At 36.7% G+C, this 19,486-nt stretch overlaps 2 protein-coding genes across 2 annotated transcripts in view; both read right to left on the bottom strand.

Moving 5' to 3' along the window:
- LOC132174511 (G-type lectin S-receptor-like serine/threonine-protein kinase At4g27290) overlaps nucleotides 1-6,350 on the bottom strand; it is an 8,605-nt gene extending 2,255 nt beyond the window's left edge. The window contains 7 exon segments of the mRNA XM_059586157.1: nucleotides 2,007-2,303; nucleotides 2,439-2,589; nucleotides 2,670-2,907; nucleotides 3,032-3,242; nucleotides 3,319-3,476; nucleotides 3,659-3,793; nucleotides 5,051-6,350. Coding sequence (XP_059442140.1) covers nucleotides 2,007-2,303; nucleotides 2,439-2,589; nucleotides 2,670-2,907; nucleotides 3,032-3,242; nucleotides 3,319-3,476; nucleotides 3,659-3,793; nucleotides 5,051-6,350 — 2,490 coding nt within the window.
- Nucleotides 6,351-9,608: 3,258 nt separating this feature from the next.
- LOC132173742 (G-type lectin S-receptor-like serine/threonine-protein kinase At4g27290) lies at nucleotides 9,609-14,697 on the bottom strand. Its single transcript, XM_059585334.1, has 8 exons — nucleotides 13,243-14,697; nucleotides 11,597-11,731; nucleotides 11,262-11,419; nucleotides 10,980-11,190; nucleotides 10,619-10,856; nucleotides 10,390-10,540; nucleotides 9,904-10,199; nucleotides 9,609-9,756 (listed from the first exon to the last, which is right to left on the bottom strand). The coding sequence occupies exons 1-8, from the start codon at nucleotides 14,510-14,512 to the stop codon at nucleotides 9,717-9,719; spliced, it is 2,499 nt and encodes an 832-aa protein (XP_059441317.1). The 5' UTR covers nucleotides 14,513-14,697; the 3' UTR covers nucleotides 9,609-9,716.
- Between the last annotated feature and the right edge of the window lie 4,789 nt (nucleotides 14,698-19,486).

The following is a 19,486-nucleotide window of genomic DNA, read 5'->3' as shown; positions in this document are numbered from 1 at the left end:
ACCCAGAAGCAACCGGCCCTTGGGTGGTCCGACCACCCGAAAGTCAAACCCAATTTTTTTTTTTTTTTAATTTTACCCTATTAGGGGTGGTCAGACCATCACCAATGGCCAGGATTTGATTTTTTCATCTTAAACCGGCCATGCGAAATGGCTCCAATCACCCCCTTGCCAAAATGGGGTGGCCGGCTAAGAGTGACTGAGCCACTCCTTTAGTTTTTTTATTTGCTTTGCTTTTTTGTTTTAATTGTTTAATAGTTTTTGTTTCATAATTATTAATTGTTTTATAATATTTAATTCTTAATGATTTGTTTATTGTACTTTTTTTTTAAAAAAAACCTATTAAGTGGGTGGAGCCCACTTAGAAGCCGAATCCCAAATACTTAACTGTAAAGTTTATCTTGTATCTTGTAAATGCTTATCTATATTAATGAAAACCCAGTACACGAGTAAGGAAGGAAATCATGTTTAATCAAGAAGTTTGTGAGTATCACTTGGTTACACGTTGAATGGCTGAATTCACCTTATGAAGTCATCCATGGATGGGTTAACACTTCAATATTCCTGAGCATTTGTGATTGATACAGAACATGATATTCAGGGAGAAGAGGGGCAAGAAATAGTTGTTAAGAGGCTTTCATCAAAATCAAGACAAGGAGTCGACAAATTCAAGAATGAAGTTTTTAGCATTGCCAAACTTCAGCAAAGAAATTAACCTTGTGAAGCTTTTAGGATGTTGCATTCAAGAAGAAAAAAGGATTCTGATATATGAATACATGCAGAACAAAAGCTTGGATTCCTTTCCTTCTATGAATATCTAAATAATTCATAGCTCCACCATGAATTAACTTGGTTCTAAAATATGCATATCCTAGGCAAAAAAACATTATTAGATTGGCCTAAGCGCTTCAACATTATCAATGGGACTGCTTGTGGGCTACTTTATCTTCAACAAGAATGCATACCCAGAATTATCCATTGAGATCCAAAAGTTAGCAATGTTTTACCATACAATAAGCTGAATCCGAAAATTTCAGACTTTGGCATAGCTAAAATATTTGGAAGAGATGAAACTGAAGCAAGGTAAAACAGAGTGGTTGGAAGATAGCAAGAATCTCTATATATTTTGTATACTTGAACCTTTGTCCATAAATATGTTGATTTCATCAATGATTTCCTATAGGGGTTACATGTCTAAGGACTACGCAATCAATGGACTGTTCTCAGTCAAATATGATGTATTTTGATTCGATGTTTTGGTAACTAGAGATAGTGAGAGCAATGAGAAACAGGGGATTCCTTCATTTGTGTCAAGCAATATATTCTCTAATTTTTATTTATTTTTTGTTGGCAGCTAGGTTCGGCCCTAAGGGATGGAGAGGGGGAGATTCAAACAAACAACTTCCACTTAGGAAACATAGTTCTCAGGCAATCTCTTGGGGTTTCAGTATGTTCTCTATTCTCCCTAAACTTCTTACAAAATGGTTTAATTTTTTCCAAGCATGAACACCATATTAAGAGGACAGAGCATTGGGATACGTAAAGTGGCTACTGAGTTTTTAATTGAATACTAGGAAGATATGTAGAAGACAAGGTATCAGTCCGTATAACAAAGCCAAGAGGTTTCTGGAGAGCATGTTTTGGCATAAACTTCTAATTTCGGGTAAAAAATTAGATATAAATTTATAGTATGCATTCTAAAATTATTCAAAGAAGAACACACTCTGAAACACTTGATATTATCTGAAATACATGACACTGTTATCAAAAAAAAAAAAAATACATGATATTAGTCCCATGTGTAAAGACTAATTCATCATATGAATAAATAGCATGAATATAGTAGGGTCGGCCTTGCACTAAGCCAAAGCTCTATATCTTTTTGACCCTTCTGTCCTAAAGAGTAGCAGCTTGCAGACCTTTTTTGTTTAGCTAGATATGCTAAAATCAAGATTACATAAATTCCTATAAATAAAAACTCAGCTTTCGCTCTCAAGTGACATACTTTATCGTGCTTCAAACTCTGTATCGGTGATTGTGTTAGCTGAACAAGTTTCATGCTTGCTAGATGAAGAATCTGCTTCAAGTGAATCTAAAAAGAAACCTGGTTGTTTCGGCTTAGGTAGTAAATTTTCACTACTCAACATTTGAACAACAGACGACATGATTGGCCTATCTTCTGGTCTTCGCTGCACACATAACAAACCCACATGAATGTGTCGTAATACACTTGATAGAGTGCACAAGTTATCTACCAATTCATCGATAAGTTCCATTGGTCTGTCTTCAATCCATAGTTTCCATGCCTGAAAGAAATGAAAACAAAATTTTTGTTAGTTGGACTCCCTTCAAATTGGCTCTTGACTATTAAAAGAGCATCAAAATAATAGGGGCATCATGTGATCCTCTGTATTGTCAATAACTGCGTTGTTAATACTTACATGTCCAATAAGATTAAGGTGGTGGTCTGGATGACAAAATCCTTTGTTCTTCTTTCCACTTAATATCTCTAATACTAAAACTCCAAAGCTAAACACATCAGATTTTACCGAGTAGCGTCCATGCACCATATACTCTGGAGACATATAACCACTGCAAAATACCATTGCAAAGAAAAACTAAGTTAAAAAACAACTAAACTTAACCCATTAAATGAGTTTAAGCATACTTACTATGTTCCAATAATTCTATTGGTCTTAGAGTCAACTTGATCTCCCCTAAATGATTTAGCCAAGCCAAAGTCCGAAATTTTTGGATTCATATTGTTATCTAAAAGGATATTACTAGCTTTTAGATCTCTGTGGATAATTCTCAATCTGGAGTCTTCATGAAGATAGAGCAGCCCTTTAGCAACACCACGAATAATGTTGATACGTTTATGCCAATCTAGTACTTTACTCTTTGCTTGATCTGTCCAATTTCATATTCATGTTAGCACATACCTGGCTACATTTCTTAGCAAACAATTTCATTAATAGAAGAGGATAAGACTAAACATGAATGCTTTGAATGAAGTCAAGGTCAAGGTTCAAACCGAAAATAAAGGAGTCCAAGCTTTTGTTTGGCATGTATTCATAGATTAACATATTTTCATTTTCTTGAATGCAACAACCAAGAAGCTTCACAAGATTACGATGTTGAAGTTTGGCAATTAAAATAACTTCATTTTTGAACTCATTGAGTCCTTGTCTAGAATTTTTAGAAAGCCTCTTCACAGCTATTTCTCTCCCTGTTGGCAATATACCCTGTAAATGAAAAAGTCAGTATAATTTAGAAAATAAAAAATATTGCTCAACCAGTTTTTGTTTTTTTGTTATTTACCTTGTACACAGGTCCAAAGCCACCTTCTCCCAGCTTGGTGTTGCTTGAAAAATTATTTGTTGCATTAGCTACGGCAGCCAGATCAAATATCGGCAACTCCATATCTTCCTTCCCACCTTCATTGTCACAATCCTTCCTCTGATATCCTTTTGTCATTCCTGAAATAACAAGAGATGCGTGGGCATGAAAACTCATTGACAGTTCTTTTTTTTTTAAAAAAAAAAACAAATTACTTACCCCCAATATGTTCTTCGTGAAAGACCTACTTATTTAAATTTCTTAACAATAAATTGACTATCATGTATCAATTATTTTTGGTGTCCATTTTTTACAAATATACCTTTGTTTCTGAGTTTCTTCTTGCATATGTATGAGACCACTGCAATTATTGTCGTTCCCACGACTAAAAATGATGAGCTGACTATAATTGCCACTTGTTTCTTCTTGTTGGAGTGCATCTTTTTCTTAAGATGATCTGAAAGATCAAAACAGAGTTATGTACTAAATCTTTGTGTGTAAGAAGTGTTTCCTGAGAATAGAACAAGAGAGACTAGGATAGATCAAAATTGTAGTGAAGCTTATTGAACAGGAACCATTACAAACATTTAAAAACGGATCAATAAACAAAGACATTGAATCACATGGAAAGTAAATTGAAAATTTGAAAATACTACTGTATTACAGGTTTCCGGATGATCGATCTTTGCATGATGAATAATGCGTTTTGCCATATCTATATTAGCCAACTTATCAACCGAAACATGACAAACTCCTTCTGCATGTTAAAAATAGCAACTTTACTCGAAGCTATCTTCATGTAAATAAAAATTAGTCATTTTATTCCTCTTACCAGCATGACCAAGCTAGAACAGGAATATTTGTCGAACTCTTGGGATCCGTTTGTTTTGACGTAAAATATTATATATCCAATGAAAAATGTTTTCAACGGAAAATATTTTCCTGAAAAACGATTTCCTGGAAAACATTTTCGGTGTTTGCTGCATATAGAAAATCATAATTTTTTTACATATATTTTTCATTCAATCATATTAAATTTTAAATTACAATAATGTCCTAACCGAGTTCTGGCAAAGTCCCAACAGTGGTCCGGTTGCGTACTAGCAAATCCTTATTAGGTCTCGGCGAAGTCCCGACAGTGGCTCAGTCGGGTCTAGGCAAGTCCCGCCAGTGTCCCGATGGTGGCCCGACCGGGCCCCCGCAAAGTCCTAACAAGTCTCGACCAGCTCTTGGTAAAGTACGGGTTGTGGCTCAAGGAGCCCCAACTAGATCCCGGCGAGGTCCCAACCGGGTCCTGGCGGGGTCTCGGTCGAGTCCTAGTGGTGGCCCAACTAAGTCCCAGTGAAGTCCGAGAGATGGCGTGGATGCGGACAGTAATCACTTTATCCGCGGATGTGGATGTAGATAATGCTAATAACACTATCTACATCCACATTTTCACCCCTAAATCATATGTGTGATTGTGTCATTATATATATTCATAAATGTACAGTTGCATATATATATATATATATAGCATTTAGTGTATCTTTTTTATTGAAAGAGACTTGAGGGATATTTTTTACACTTTTTTTTTAACTTATACCGAAAATTACGATGGATGTGTTAAAGTTTTGAAATTAAATTATATACTAAGATGCTAGTTTAAAATAAAAGAGAAAAAATAAAAATCAACAAAATCCAATGAAAAAAATAAAAGAGAAATGGTACGTACCCAGTTCAGTAGCGGCCATCCTTATATAGAGGTCTTGCCCACCCTCAGCGAATTCTCTTATATCAATTAGGCTACCAAACCAAAGCAGGCAGCCGCTCCCTCCCCTCCTGATATCTAAACCTGCATATGCTGTGCAGGAGCAGTTTTTCAAACACATTCCTTCGCATTCCTTGAGGCTCATGCTCTTGTTATTCCAGGAAGAAGATGTGTCCGGAAGTTTCACCCCCGTATGCTTCAGGAATCCATCTCCGCCATTGCATTCCAAAGGAATCCTACGAACACACCCATCAGACCAATCTACCGAATCCCAATCTTTTGGAGACTTTGGTAAGAATCCTTCCAAGCATGCACATACAGGAGAGTTATTGATATTGCAGGTAGCATATGCGCCACATAAGGCATAATTTTCGCACCGATCTGCCTGGAATGTAGAGAAAAGCTCCCAACTCTGTGTCCGATCCATCCATGTGAATCGCTGCACAACGCCTGATGGGTTTACCACATATTTTGAGAAAACGGAACTCTTTAGGATTTTGTACTCGTAATAGACCTCCTTCTCATTCAACACAAATTCATACTCAAATAGTGGATTTGATCGTAATCCAGGCTTCGGTCTTATTGCTGGATATCCCGTGTAACGAATGCCATTCCATGACCCTGCTCTAGCCTTTATTTGAGATCCCTCCATAGCAACCATCTGTGGATACCCACGAAGATCTATTCGTAATGAAAACGCACCTGGAGCAGGATCTTCCGTGCTCTTCCAGGATGAAATATACCTTTCTTGACCGGTTACTAAGTTCCATCCAAGCTTCATTTCCGGAAGGAATGTGTCACAAGGATAATCAAAACTCTGCCACAGAAACTTCCCTGGGTCATCATCATTTCTATCTTTCACAACAAGATTTCCAGTGTCCAAGAGTTGTGCAACTGGATTTTCTGGTGTTCTTGATGTGTTAGATGACCAAACAGTACCATTGGTGCTATTAAGAAGCGCAAGAACTCCATCACGAGTAACCTTTAAAACTCCCGAGTGATCGCTAAGCGGAGCGTCTCTGTTGGCTACCCATACAATTGTCCCCGAAGATATTGTGAACCATATTCCCAGATATCGAGTATTGGAATTACCTGGGCTGAAGAATCCCAATTGAAATGATCGGCCAGCTGAAACTAAAGTGCCACCGTCTCTGATGGATTCACTTGGAGTAATAGTGTCTTGTGTAATGGAGGGTCTTAAGAGGGAGAATAAGAAAGAGTAGAAGACAAAAAGATGGGTAAAGGCTTTCATTGATTTTCGCATGGTTTATCTGCATGTAGTATATGCATGGAAATTAGGATTTAAGCAGCCTTCTTCTCGGTTTTCTAGCAGACGTTCTTTATTCTAATGGTTGGTGTATCTGTTCTTATTCGGAGTACTCTACCCTTCTTCTAGGATTTTTCCTTTTTCCTTTTCACTTTTGTTTTTTCCTCCACAAGTCTTGGTCTTTTTCATCCTCCTTTTCTACAAATTTGAATACAGGAGGAGTGTCTGATGCTCCTATCCCCTTATTTGCCAACGGGCCTAGCTATGTGATGTGACTTGAAAACCGATCAGGTCACTCATGGGGTCCACGATTGAAAAAACTGAATTTGACTTATTTTTCAACCATTCATTGCAATTGACATGGAGAGGAGCAGGTAATTGAGATTTGAGGGGTAAAATTGTCCACAAAAAGTGAAATGTTAATTTTACCCCTCTAAATATAATGAACTGGGATTTTTTTTTTTTAATATATATATTTTCATTAAATCATATTAAACTTTAAATTATAAAAATGTCCAAAACAGCTCTTGACGATGACTTGGCTGAGTCATGTGAGTTCCAACCAAGTCCAAGCAAGGTTCTAACCGAGTCTTAGTCAGGCTCGACCAAGACTCAGTGTTGTCCTAATTGAGTCTCGGCGAGTTTCCAACCGGGAATTGCCATGGTGTCCCGATTAAGTCTTAGCAATGTCCCAGCGAGGTCTCAACAGTGTCCCTGCCGAGTCTTGGCAGGGCCCTGACAGTGGCCCAGTAAAGTCTTGGCAGGGTTTTGGCGACATCTTAGCCAAATTGTCAAGCTGAGAATAGGATGCTTAAACTCGAAAAATTGTTTATGATTTTCAAAAATGAAAACCATTTTTCGGAAATGAAAGAGGTTTTTTCAGTCAAATTGAAAATATTTTTCATTGACTATTATTTTTCGTCGCACCAAACATTCAAAAATACGGAAAACATTTTTCAAAAATCATTTTACGGAGCCCAGTTTTAATACTTTGAGAAAAATACATTTTACTCCTATGAATTATTATCCATTTTTCACTTATACCTTTAAACTTTTAAAAGTGACATAAGAGCCTCCCGAACTACCAATGCAATATGCATGTCAAATTAGACACTTTTTGCATTTTCTACCCAAAATACCCTTAAATTTATTAAAAAATAATCATTTAAAAAATTAAAATTATTATTAAAAAAAAAAAAAAAAAAAAAAAAAAAAAACAGAAAATGCCAAAAAGGGTGGCCTTTCCATATTACCCCCTTACATATATATATATATATATATTTTCAAATGGTTGTTTTTCTATATTTTTTAAATTTTATTTTTAATAACTTCAAAGGAATTTTTGGCAACAAAAAAAAAAAAAATACAAAAGTGTCTAATTTTATACGCAATTATAGTATGTGGGGGCTTCGATTTCACTTTTTAAAGTTTGGAGGTGTATTTGCAAATTAAAATGGGAGATAGTTCAGGGGCCAAAGTATATTTTTCCCTAATACTGTTGTTTTTTTTTTTTCTTTCTTTCTTTCCTAAAAATAAAAATATGAACAAAGAACTCAAACATGCACAAAACGTTTTTAAGAATTAAAAAAATAAAAATAAATAAAAATAAAATAATAATTATGAAAAAAATTTCAGTCAGTATTTTGTTAAGAGAGTTAGAGAAACCTTATCTTTTATGAAAAGCCAATTTTGTTTTGATGTAGGACAACGACCCCCTATTTTCAGTGCTAGAAAAAACATAACAAAAATAAAATTGGTGCAATGCCATTTGAGCACATTTTTATTCGATCTTAGGAAGTTCAAAAGGAATTTGAAGACCCCAAATTTTAGTCAAAAATGCCTTTTATTAGACTATCAAGTTTAATTTTTTTTTTTTTTTCTAATTAAAAAGGAGGAAGGGGCGACCAGTGTAATTTCCTCATTTGGGCATGACCATCGGGGTTCCTACCCACTATGGAATGTTTAGTTTGAACCATAGCTACTACCTGGGAAGGTGAGTCCGTCACCACAACCCCACCAAAGTGCAAATTGGTAAAGCCCCTTCTTAGTAGCATCTGATTTGCGGACTACTACCGCAAGCGGATTCAAACCTGTGACCACTAGGAAGAAAAGAGGAGGAGAATAGAATTTTATCCCCTACTATTTTACCAACTCAACTACCACCTTGGTGGTTTATCAAGTTTAATTTGAATTGTCTTCTTTTGAGATTAGGTTCAATATTAGTTGGTTGGTGTTTCCTTCTTAAAAGGATTCATTGCTTTTTTTTTTTTTCTTTTTTTTTTTTCCTTGGATTTTAGTTTTCCAACTTTAGGATTTTCCCATCTTTAGAATAGTCAGATTTCCATAGTTGGGAGAATGCTCAAGTTTAGTTTGATTCTATTATTTCTTTCTTTCTTTCATAGTTCTGTACTCTTTATTGTAAAGACTAGTGAATGTAATGAGAAAGAAAATAACTTTGATAATGAAATATTGAGACATCTGTCCTTTGATATCTTGATTGATACAATCCATCTGTTGGTAAATGTCTGCTTGCAGGTTCGTAAAGGAAAGCTTATAGTTAATGAAAACTTTATCCTTGAATCACCTTCTTATGGAGGTTCTTAAGGGAGAATAAGAAATAGTAGACAAAAAGATGGGTAAAGGCTTCCATTGAATTTTTAATGGTTTATCTTTTCGTATTTGGAGTAATATAGTATTATTTATATGTAGATCAAATATGAATGGAGAGAGCATGGGAGAGAAAGTACTTACATCGGGATGTGTCTTTCTTTTAATAGGAGGCTCCTTAAAAATGGTCACTTGAATGCTTGTCACGTGATGAACTTGTGATTGTTTAATTATTACCATGTAGTAGGGTGACCGAGTGGGATTGTAGTAATTATATCCACAATAGTAGCCCCCGTTCTCATGACAGACCCAGTTTTTGTTAGTAATTGCCCTTATCTATGGACACAGTTCAAATCAAGGAAACTACATAAATTCTTGTGTTCTCATAGTTGTTTGTTTGTTTGTTTTTTTTTTTTTTTTTTTTACTTTAATCATGATTTATTGCATAGCATGATTGGTATAAAAGTTTGAAAGGCCAAGAGGGTTCCGGAGACCATGGTTTGGAATATGCTTAATCAAAACGTTCCAATTGCAACTTTTAAATGCATTTCTGGTGACAAATTAGTTCTAAATTTATAGGATGTATTATTAAAGGTATTGATTTTGAGATTATTCAAAGAAAAACATATATTTTTTGGGCAAGTAAAAACATATATTTTCAATCGCATAACATAGTCCTAACTCCTGTGTAAAGATTATCCACTAAATGAATAAACAACAAGAATACAGTAGAAGTAGCCTTGCTATAAGCCAAAGCTATTTACCTTTTTCTCTTTTTGACCCTTCTATCCTAATCCTGCTGAAATCAAGTTAAATAATTATACAGTAGAATAGTAGCTTCCAGCTAAATATGCTGAAATCAAGATTACATAACTTCATTTAAATTTAAATTAAAAATAAAAATAAAAACTCTCTGTTTTGGCTCTCAAGTAATATTATTTACCGAGCTTTAAATGATGTAGTGGTGATTTCATTTGCCGAATAAGTTCCATGCTTGCTAGATGAAGAATCATCTTCTAGTGAAACCGTAAAGAAACCTGGTTGTTTTGGCTTAGGCAAAAAACTCTCACTACTTAACATTTGAACCACAGATGACATGTTTGGCCTATCTTCCGGTCTATGTTGCACACATAACAGACCCACATGAATGTGTCGTAATACATTAGATAGAGTCCACAAGTCACCTATCAGTTCATCGACCAGTTCCATTGACCTGCCTTCAATCCATAGTTTCCATACCTGAAAGAAATGAAAACCAAAGTTTTGTCGGTCAAAAATTGGCCGAAGACCATTAAAAGAGTCAATATAACAAGGGCATCATGACAATATGTATTGTCATTAAACTGAAATATTAATATGTGGTTTCCTTCAAAAATAATAATAATAATAATAAAAGTAAATTATTAGGATTTGTTACTCTTTAGCTTACATGTCCAAGAAGATTAAGGTGGTGGTCTGGGTGACAAAATCCCCGGTTCTTCTTCCCACTCACTATCTCTAATACTAAAACTCCAAAGCTAAATACATCAGATTTTACTGAATACTGTCCATGCTCTGCGTACTCAGGAGACATATAACCACTGCGAAATATCATTGCAAAGAAAAGAAGTTAAAAAATAGTTACACTTAACCTATAAAGGAAGTTGAAGCATACTTACTATGTTCCCATAATCCTATTGGTCTCAGAATCAATTTGATCTCCCCCAAATGATCTAGCAAGACCAAAGTCAGAAATTTTTGGATTCATATCATTATCTAGAAGGATATTGCTAGCTTTGAGATCTCTATGGATAATTCTCAGTCTAGAGTCTTCATGAAGATAGAGAAGCCCTTTAGCAACACCACGAATAATGTTGATACGCTTATTCCAATCGAGTAATTTACTCTTTGCTTGATCTGTCCAATTTCACACTCATGTTAGTACATACCTTGCTAAATTCTTATCAAACAATTTTATCAATGAAAGAGGATAAGACTAAACATTAATGCTTTAAATCAAGTCAAGGTCAAGGTTCAAACCAAAAATAAAGGAGTCCAAGCTTTTGTTTGGCATGTATTCATAGACTAACATGTTTTCATTTTCTTGAATGCAAGAACCAAGAAGCTTCACAAGATTACGATGTTGAAGTTTGGCAATCAAAATAACTTCATTTTTGAACTCATCTAGTCCTTGTCCAGAATTCTTTGAAAGCCTCTTCACAGCTATATCTCTCCCTTCTAGCAATGTTCCCTGAAACTCAAATAGTTGGTATATTTTGAAAAATAATAAAATATAGCTAAACTAGTTATGTTATTATTTACCTTGTACACAGGTCCAAAGCCACCTTCTCCTAGCTTCTTGTTGCTTGAAAAATTATCCGTAGCATTAACTATGGTGGCCAGATCAAATATCGGTAACTCCATATCTTCCTTCCCACCTTCATTGTCATAATCCTTCCTCTGACTTCCTTTTTTCGTTCCTAAAATAACAAGAGATGCATTGGCAGGAAAAATCTTGGACAGTTCTTTTAAAAAGGCAAATTTCTCTCCCCTCCCCCCAATCTCATTCCATGAAAGACCTAGTTATTTAAATTTCCTAGCTATAAATTGACTATCATTAATCAATTATTATTAGAGTCCATTTCTTACAAATTTACCTTGTTTTTTGAGTTTCTTCTTCCATATGTATAAGACCAGTCCAACTATTATCATTCCCACGACTAGTAATGCTGAGCCGACTATAATTCCTACTAGTTTCTTCTTGCTGGATTGCCCCTCTTTCTCAAGATGACCTGAAAGATCAAAACAGAGTCCAATTCATGCATTTCAGCCAAGGATAACTAAAGAAAAGAAAGAGACTTTATTTTGTCCATATTCTAGACAGGGAAATGGGTAACAGATGAGGTGGATAAAGCAGTTGAGCTCAACACCAAATTATCTAGCTTGTGGTTTTATGGTCAGCCTATTAAGCAAGCTTTGAAAGATGTTATCTTGTGTACCAACACACAACCTCAGAAAACATGCAGGAAAAAGGCTGAACCAACAGATATTGTTTTCCATATGTCCTATTGTTTAAAATAGAAGAAGAAAAAAAATCCAGCAAAATCCAAAGAGAAAAATTGAAGATTAACCAACAGATATTGTTCATATGTCGGTCGGTGGTAGTGGACAATGTCTCTGTTTGTCAGTATTAGTCTCCACATGGGCGTAACAAATGTTGTGGGCCATTTCCTTCATCAACCTGTCAATTTCTACCCACCTAAACCAAGACTTTCTTCCCATATATCCACACCTGTTTTCTTGTCTCCATGAAGTTATTGTTAGTCTTCCCACCTAAACCAAGACTTTCTTCCCATATATCAACACCTGTTTTCTTGTCTTTTTTTATTTTATTGATACTCATTAGTTTCCACAACTTTTTTTTTTTTTTAACCATATTTTGCCATGACTTATAATTTATAGGTCCTATTCAATGAATATAGGTCTTTGAATAAACATGACAGAATTATGTGGGGTGAGTGAGATCTAGAAACTAGTCAATTGTGGTGGGACGTGGGCACTAAAACTATTGTATTAATTGGTGTTGAAATATATATTGTGTAAGAATTTCATGAAGAGGATGTCAAGTGTTATCTATCTCTATATTTCTTCCTTCTTTTTTTATGAGTAAGTTCTTCATTAACAAAACTACACAATTACAACTCTTCAGCAAGACAGCAGAAACATAATCATACTACAGAACAGTATAATACCAAATCAACCAGCAAAAACTTCACAACAAACAAAACACAAATACAAACAACTAACATCAAAATCTCCCCACATCTTACATCCTTCCCCGCTACAGAAACCACATTCTGCAGCAACTCAAAGAAAAACATACCAACCCAACAACAGAACACATTTACAAGCAGCAGCCCTTCTCACAGTATTCAACTTCCACCTTCTGCAGAAACAACTTTAAACCCAAACTTCCTCTTTATGGTATATATATTATATTATAACTATAGTGCTAAAATCAATATTATGGTACAGGGAATAATCACAATACAGTGTTAGCCCTACATCTTCTTCGATATGCTTGCACACATTTGAGAAGATAAATCCTTCTCTTGCTGTAGCATGCTAAACATACAAAGTCCAGTTTCCAAGTATGCTAATCTATACATGTTAAGAATGTCAACAACAACTATTTAATGCAGTAGTATAAGTTTTATTTTGCTGGCACCAACCATTCCATCTGCACCATTCGTTAAAATAAAATAAAAAATTCGGCAAAATCCAAATAGAAGTGAAATCTTACCCAGTTCGGAAATGGCCATCCTTATATAGAAGTCTTGCCCACCCTCAGAGAATTCTCTTATATCAACAAGGCTACCAAACCAAAGCAGGCAGCCGCTTCCTCCTCCCCTGACATCTAAAGTTGAATATGCTGTGCAGGAGCAGTTTTTCAAACACATTCCCTCGCATTCCTGGAGGGTCATGCTCTTGTTATACCAGGAAGAAGACGTGTCGGGCAATTTCACCCCCGTCTGCTTCCGGAATCCATCTCCAACTTCGCATTTCAAAGGAGTACTTCGAACACACCCATCAGACCAATCTATCGAATCCCAAGCTTTTGGAGACTTGGGTAAGAATCCTTCCAAGCATGAACATATAGGAGAGTTATTGATGTTGCAGGTAGCATAAGCACCGCATAAGCCATAATTTTCGCACTGATCTGCCTGGGATGTAAAGAAAGGCTCCCAACTCTGTGTCCGATCCACCCATATGAATCGTTGCGCAACGCCCGATGGGTTTATCACAAATCTTGAGAAAACAGAAGTGTTTAGGAGTTTGTAATCGTAATAGATCTCCTTCTCATTAAACACAAATTCATACCGAAATACTGGATTCGGTCTTAACCCTTGATTACCCGTAAAAGTAATGCCATTCCATGACCCTGCTCTAGTCTTTATTAAATCTCCCTTCATATTAACCCTTTGCGGAAGCCCACGAGGATCTATCCGTACTGAATACTCACCTGGAGCAGGATCATCGGTGCTCTTCCAAGATGAAATAAACCTATCTAGACCAGTTACCAAGTTCCATCCAAGCTTCATTTCCGGTAGGTGGGTGTCACAAGGATAATCAAAACTCTGCCACAAAAAGTTCTCTGGTTTATCATCATTCCCATCTTTGACAACAAGATTCCCAGTGTCCAACAGCTGTGCAACTGGATTATGTAGGGTTGTTGATGTATTAGATGACCAAACTGTACCATTGGTGCTATTACGAAGCACAAGAACTCCATCATCCTCAACCTTTAAAACTCCCGAGTGATCGCTAAGCGGAGCTTCTCTGTTGGCTACCCACACAACTGTGTCGGGAGATACTGTGTACCAAATTCCCACATATCGACTATTGGAATTACCTGGGCTGAAGAATCCCAATTGAAATGATCGACCAGCTGAAACTAAAGTAGTGCCACCGTCTCTGATTGACTGACTTGGAGTAATAGAGTCTTGTGTAATGGAGATTCTAAACAGAGAGAAGAAGACAGAGTAGACGAAAAGATGGGTAATTGCTCCCATTGATTTTCTTCTAAATGATTGATCTTTTCACATCCAGAGAAAGTAAACTATTTAAGCAACTTTGTTCTCAGTTTTCCAACATATGGTGTTATTTTAATTGGTTTTATATGTTCTTATTCGGAGTCTACACTTCTTCTCTGTTTTTTTCTTTTTCAAACTATTTTCCTTTTCTACAAATTTCAACTCAGGAGGACTGTCTGATTCTCGTATCTCCTTTGCACGGGGGCCTATGCAATGTGACTCGGAAGCCGATCAAAGTCACTCATGGGGCCATATGTTGAAAAAACTGAATTTGACTTGGTCTTCGACCATTCATGCGAAGCTGCACCATTCAAGGCACTCATTGAGTCCCTGTTTTTTTTATTACTTCTGGTTTTTGGCTTCTAATTCTTCTCAAAACAAAAATGATTGAGGTTGGAAACCTTTTATATTCCGAGTAATATATTACCATCGTTTGTTTGTTAAAGACTTTTTAAAATTTGTTAAAGCAATAATACTAAATATTTATGAGAACGAAAAGAAAGTTAAATTGACATTTAAAAAGTACAATTCACATCGAGGATTTGCTTTAATGCAATGTTGAGTGTATGCACTTGTGGGTATACTCTAGTACTTCTCATCGGACACACGTGTATGTGTCACAATGGGCTGTAGGGTCCTAGTGGCAACTTGATGGAGTGATTGGATCATGACTATAAATTTTTGAACAATCATAGTTATTTGATTTGGTTGTTTGATCTGAACCGTAAAATACTTTAAGATAGATCCAACAATTGGACTAGTTCTTTAGTAAAATCAATTATAAAATTAAATTAAATTTGATCTAACAGTTGAAATTTAGTGATTGTTATGATCTAACAGTTATAATTAAATAACCATTGATAATAATTTAATCTAACGATCAAAATCAAGTGTTTGTTAAGATTTGATGGCCATATTTTAATGACGGTTAAATAGCAATTGTTACTGTTGATAAACTGTTAAAATAGCAGTTAATTGTAAGCATTGATAATTATTGTTTTACGACCCGATATGATGCGGAGAAGGATTTGAAATGGAGGGGATCTATTTAGTAGTTTTAAGAGGGCATTTTTATTCAAAAATAAAATAAAATGACAAAATTGCCCTCCTAAAAACAACTAACCCATTTATCTACATTTCATTTAAAATTGAGAAGATCCAGGACAGCGTAGGTACGTGGATTTTTAAACCAAACAATACAAGATTAACAATTATTTCCAAAACCAAGAATTAAAACAAAGGAACTCATGTAAGATTTGCCAAATATGGAAGATATATAAATAGTTGTGATTGACAACATGATTTGATTTCCACATTAATACAGTGAAATAATGATGGAATAGTAGTGCGGTATATAGCATTACTCTATTATGAACGATGAGAAATAGTTGACGCACTTCTTAAGGGGATATAGTAGAACCTGATGGAATAATAGGGACAAATACATGCTCACTCACAAGTAATGATATGAACCACACTTTATCTTATCTTTATCCTGCCCGCTAACCTGACCGTGCCAACTAGTTATTGGACTCATCCTTACTAAAAAAAAGTTGATTAACACTATTGTTGAGGTGTAACAATACCACTTTACTCACTTGGATGACTTTTAAAATATGCTTTGCAGGGTGCAATTTCGAATGCCATAAAATGTTTTGGCTTCCCTCACTTGACACCAATTGATTTTTAGATGAGATGGTCAAAAGTCTGATCCAACAACTATTATCTTAACAAAGTGAGATAGTTATAAAATAAAAATATAGCATATAGTACTATTTGATCATAACAAAATTGAACAAATGCTATTTTCACAATTCAAATGGTTTTTTTGACAATTCAAGTACCGATTAAATAATTGTGATGGTTTTGTAATGTAAACTTGTAAACATAGCATATTATTCTTCTTTATAATCTCATATTTTCTCAAGCATAGTGTTCTCTCTCAGTCTCTGAGGTCGCATCCGTTGTCAATGCCCCTCAGGCTGTTGCAGTTTGATTAAAGAAACTGACAACTTCGTAGGGATGTCCCTGTTAGGAAATTAATCCTATTTCCCAAGACCCGTGAGATGCGAAAAATAAGAAGAATGCGGAATAACAAAGATAAGCAATCACACACGACACAAAGATTTAAGTGGTTCGGCTTAACAAGCCTACATCCACTGGCGGAGACGACCCGGAGAAAATCCACTATCAAAAGATGGAGTACAAAAATAGTAGAGAGAAAATCACTCAGATCCCAAAGCCCCAATACACCCAAATCTCACTATCACACAAGAGAGATTATTCCCAAAATAGAATACAAAAGACAGATGTACAAACTCTTCTTTTGCTGGAACGGATGGCGGCTGATCTCTATTTTCTTCTCTCACTCTGCAGCACCCTTTTTCTTCTAATCACTTGTTTTTGGCTCCTCCAAAAACCACCAAGAAGAAAACACCCTTGCTGCCCTTGTACCTCCTTCTCTCAAATTCTCTCTTTTTCTCCTCCCTTTGGTGCTTCACGTTTTTGGCACACACAAATTCACCTTGTGCTTTGTTCCTTATATAGAAGCTTTAACTCTCCTTTTACATGTTGGTCTAGGACTTCTACTATAAGTCAAACAATGAGTCCAATAACACATAGGAGAAGGACTCCAAAACAAACTTGAACAAAAGTCTCCTAAACCCAAAAGGAGTAAACCGGTTGAACCAAAAAACCTCTCCTACTTGAAGAAGGAGACAAAACATTGGGTCCCACCATGACTTTTAATTCAAGTCATACTTAACAATCTCCACCTTGACTTGAATCCCATCAAGTCTACCAAAACGTGTCTCGTCCGATTGTCTCTGCCTCAGCCCCTAAGGGCAATCACACTCCACAAGTGTCACTCAAGTCCAAGTGCCTCTTGAACTTGAGCATAGGACTTGGTTTAGACATAACACCATGCCTCCCTATCAGCCCCGTCGACCATACAGCTTTATCCGATGACTCTTTCTTCCTGTAGACCCATCTGCACCCTTTAGCCTTCTTTCCCTTGGGTAATCCTGCTGATTCCCAAGCTTTACCTTTCCGTAGTAACTCCACCTCTTTCAGCATACCATCTTGAACAGATGACGGATCTCCACTACTAGCTGCTAGAGCAAAAGAAACCATATCCTCAAAGCCATACCTCTTTGTTGCTTTTCGATCACGTTTCTCTTTGCCTCTTGCTAAAGAATAAGACTCTTCCCGGTGCTGTAAGTCTCTTGAAGATTCTCTGTCATCACATTCATCCGTGAGTGAACACTGTTTATCAAGCTCCACCTCCACGAATTGTTTCTCTTTCTGCACTGTACTTTCAGAAAGCTCATCTAAGTTAACAAACTCAGACTTCTTCGGTTCCTGCTCTGTAACTTCAGGTTCTGCACTTGACCCATCCTTGTACATAGCACACTCATTAAAAGTCACATTCCGACTTCTAATGATCTTCCGATTTTGATCATCCCAAAATCGATAACCGAAGGCCTCATCTCCATATCCAATGAAGAAACACTTTCTAGATTTACCATCTAGTTTACTCATAGCATCAGACTCAACATGGACATACGAAGCACAACCAAAAACTTTCAGATGTGAAAGATTTGCCTCTTTTCCACTCCAGACTTCTTCCGGTAGTCTATGGCTTAGGGGAACGGAAGACCCCCTATTTATCAAATATGCAGCAGTGCTTACTGCATCAGCCCAGAAAGTCTTTGGTAACCCAGCATGCAACCTCATACTCCTAGCACGCTCATTGAGAGTTCTATTCATGCACTCAGCCACGCCATTCTGCTGCGGCATTCCTGGGATAGTTTTCTCCATTCTAATCCCATTCACTGCACAAAACTGTTTAAACCCCCTATCTTCGTATTCTCCTCCATTGTCTGATCTCAAACGCTTGAGCTTCAAGCCCGTTTCAGTCTCAACCATGGCCTTCCATTTCTTAAAAGTCTCAAATACATTAGATTTACTTTTCAAGAAATAAACCCATACCTTCCTGCTTGAGTCATCAATAAATGTGATGTAATACCGTGAGCCTCCAAGAGATGCCACTGGTGCGGGACCCCACAAATCCGTGTGTACCAGCTCCAGCTTTCCAAGCTTAGGTGCTTTGCCAAGTTCCGCGAAACTCACCTTCTTCTGCTTCCCTAGGATGCAGCCTTCACACAAATCAGACTCAACTGACTTTAACTCCGTTAGTTTCCCTTTTGACATAAGTACCTTCATCTCTTTCTCACTCATGTGCCCAAGCCTTAGGTGCCATAGTTTTGAGTCAGCAACCGTATCTGCAACAACAACTGTATCCTTGTTGTTCGTGGTCATATAGAGAGTACCTGTCTTATGACCATGAGCCAAAATCCTAGCTCCCTTGCTGACCTTCCACTTTCCACCGTGGAAATGAATTGAATGCCTTTCTTCATCAAGCTGTCCCACTGAAATCAGATTCTTTTTCAGCTCCGGAACATGCCTGACCTTCTGTAGCTTCCATACCGAGTCACTGTGAACTCTAATGCGAACATCGCCTAGGCCCACAACATCCAGCGCCGTTCCGTTAGCCAAATACACCTTCCCGAAATCTCCACCAACATAGTTCTCGAGAATTTCACGGATCGCTGTCGTATGAAAAGATACTCCTGAGTCTAAGACCCAAGAATCAAGGGGACTATCAACAGATAGAAGTAAGGCATCATATACTTCTTCTGTCACTTCATTTGCATAATCACTCTCAGTCTCCTTCCGCAGTTCCCTGCAATTCTTCATGTAGTGGCCAGTCTTGCCACAATTCCAACACTCAGGTTGTTGTCCGAATCTGGATTTGCTTCTCCCTTTTCTGGACTTTAATCTACCTTGACCAGAGTTTCTATCTTGTCCTCTACCCCGAGTCTCGAGGTTTAAAGCAGCACCAGAACAAAAGGCTTCACCCGCATCTTTTCTGTGAACCTCTTCACTGAGAAT

This window comes from Corylus avellana, chromosome ca3 (genome assembly GCF_901000735.1).
Source record: "Corylus avellana chromosome ca3, CavTom2PMs-1.0".
NCBI classification, from domain to species: Eukaryota; Viridiplantae; Streptophyta; class Magnoliopsida; order Fagales; family Betulaceae; genus Corylus; species Corylus avellana.
Note: the sequence above shows the minus strand (reverse complement) of the source record. Positions and strands in the feature narration are given on the sequence as shown.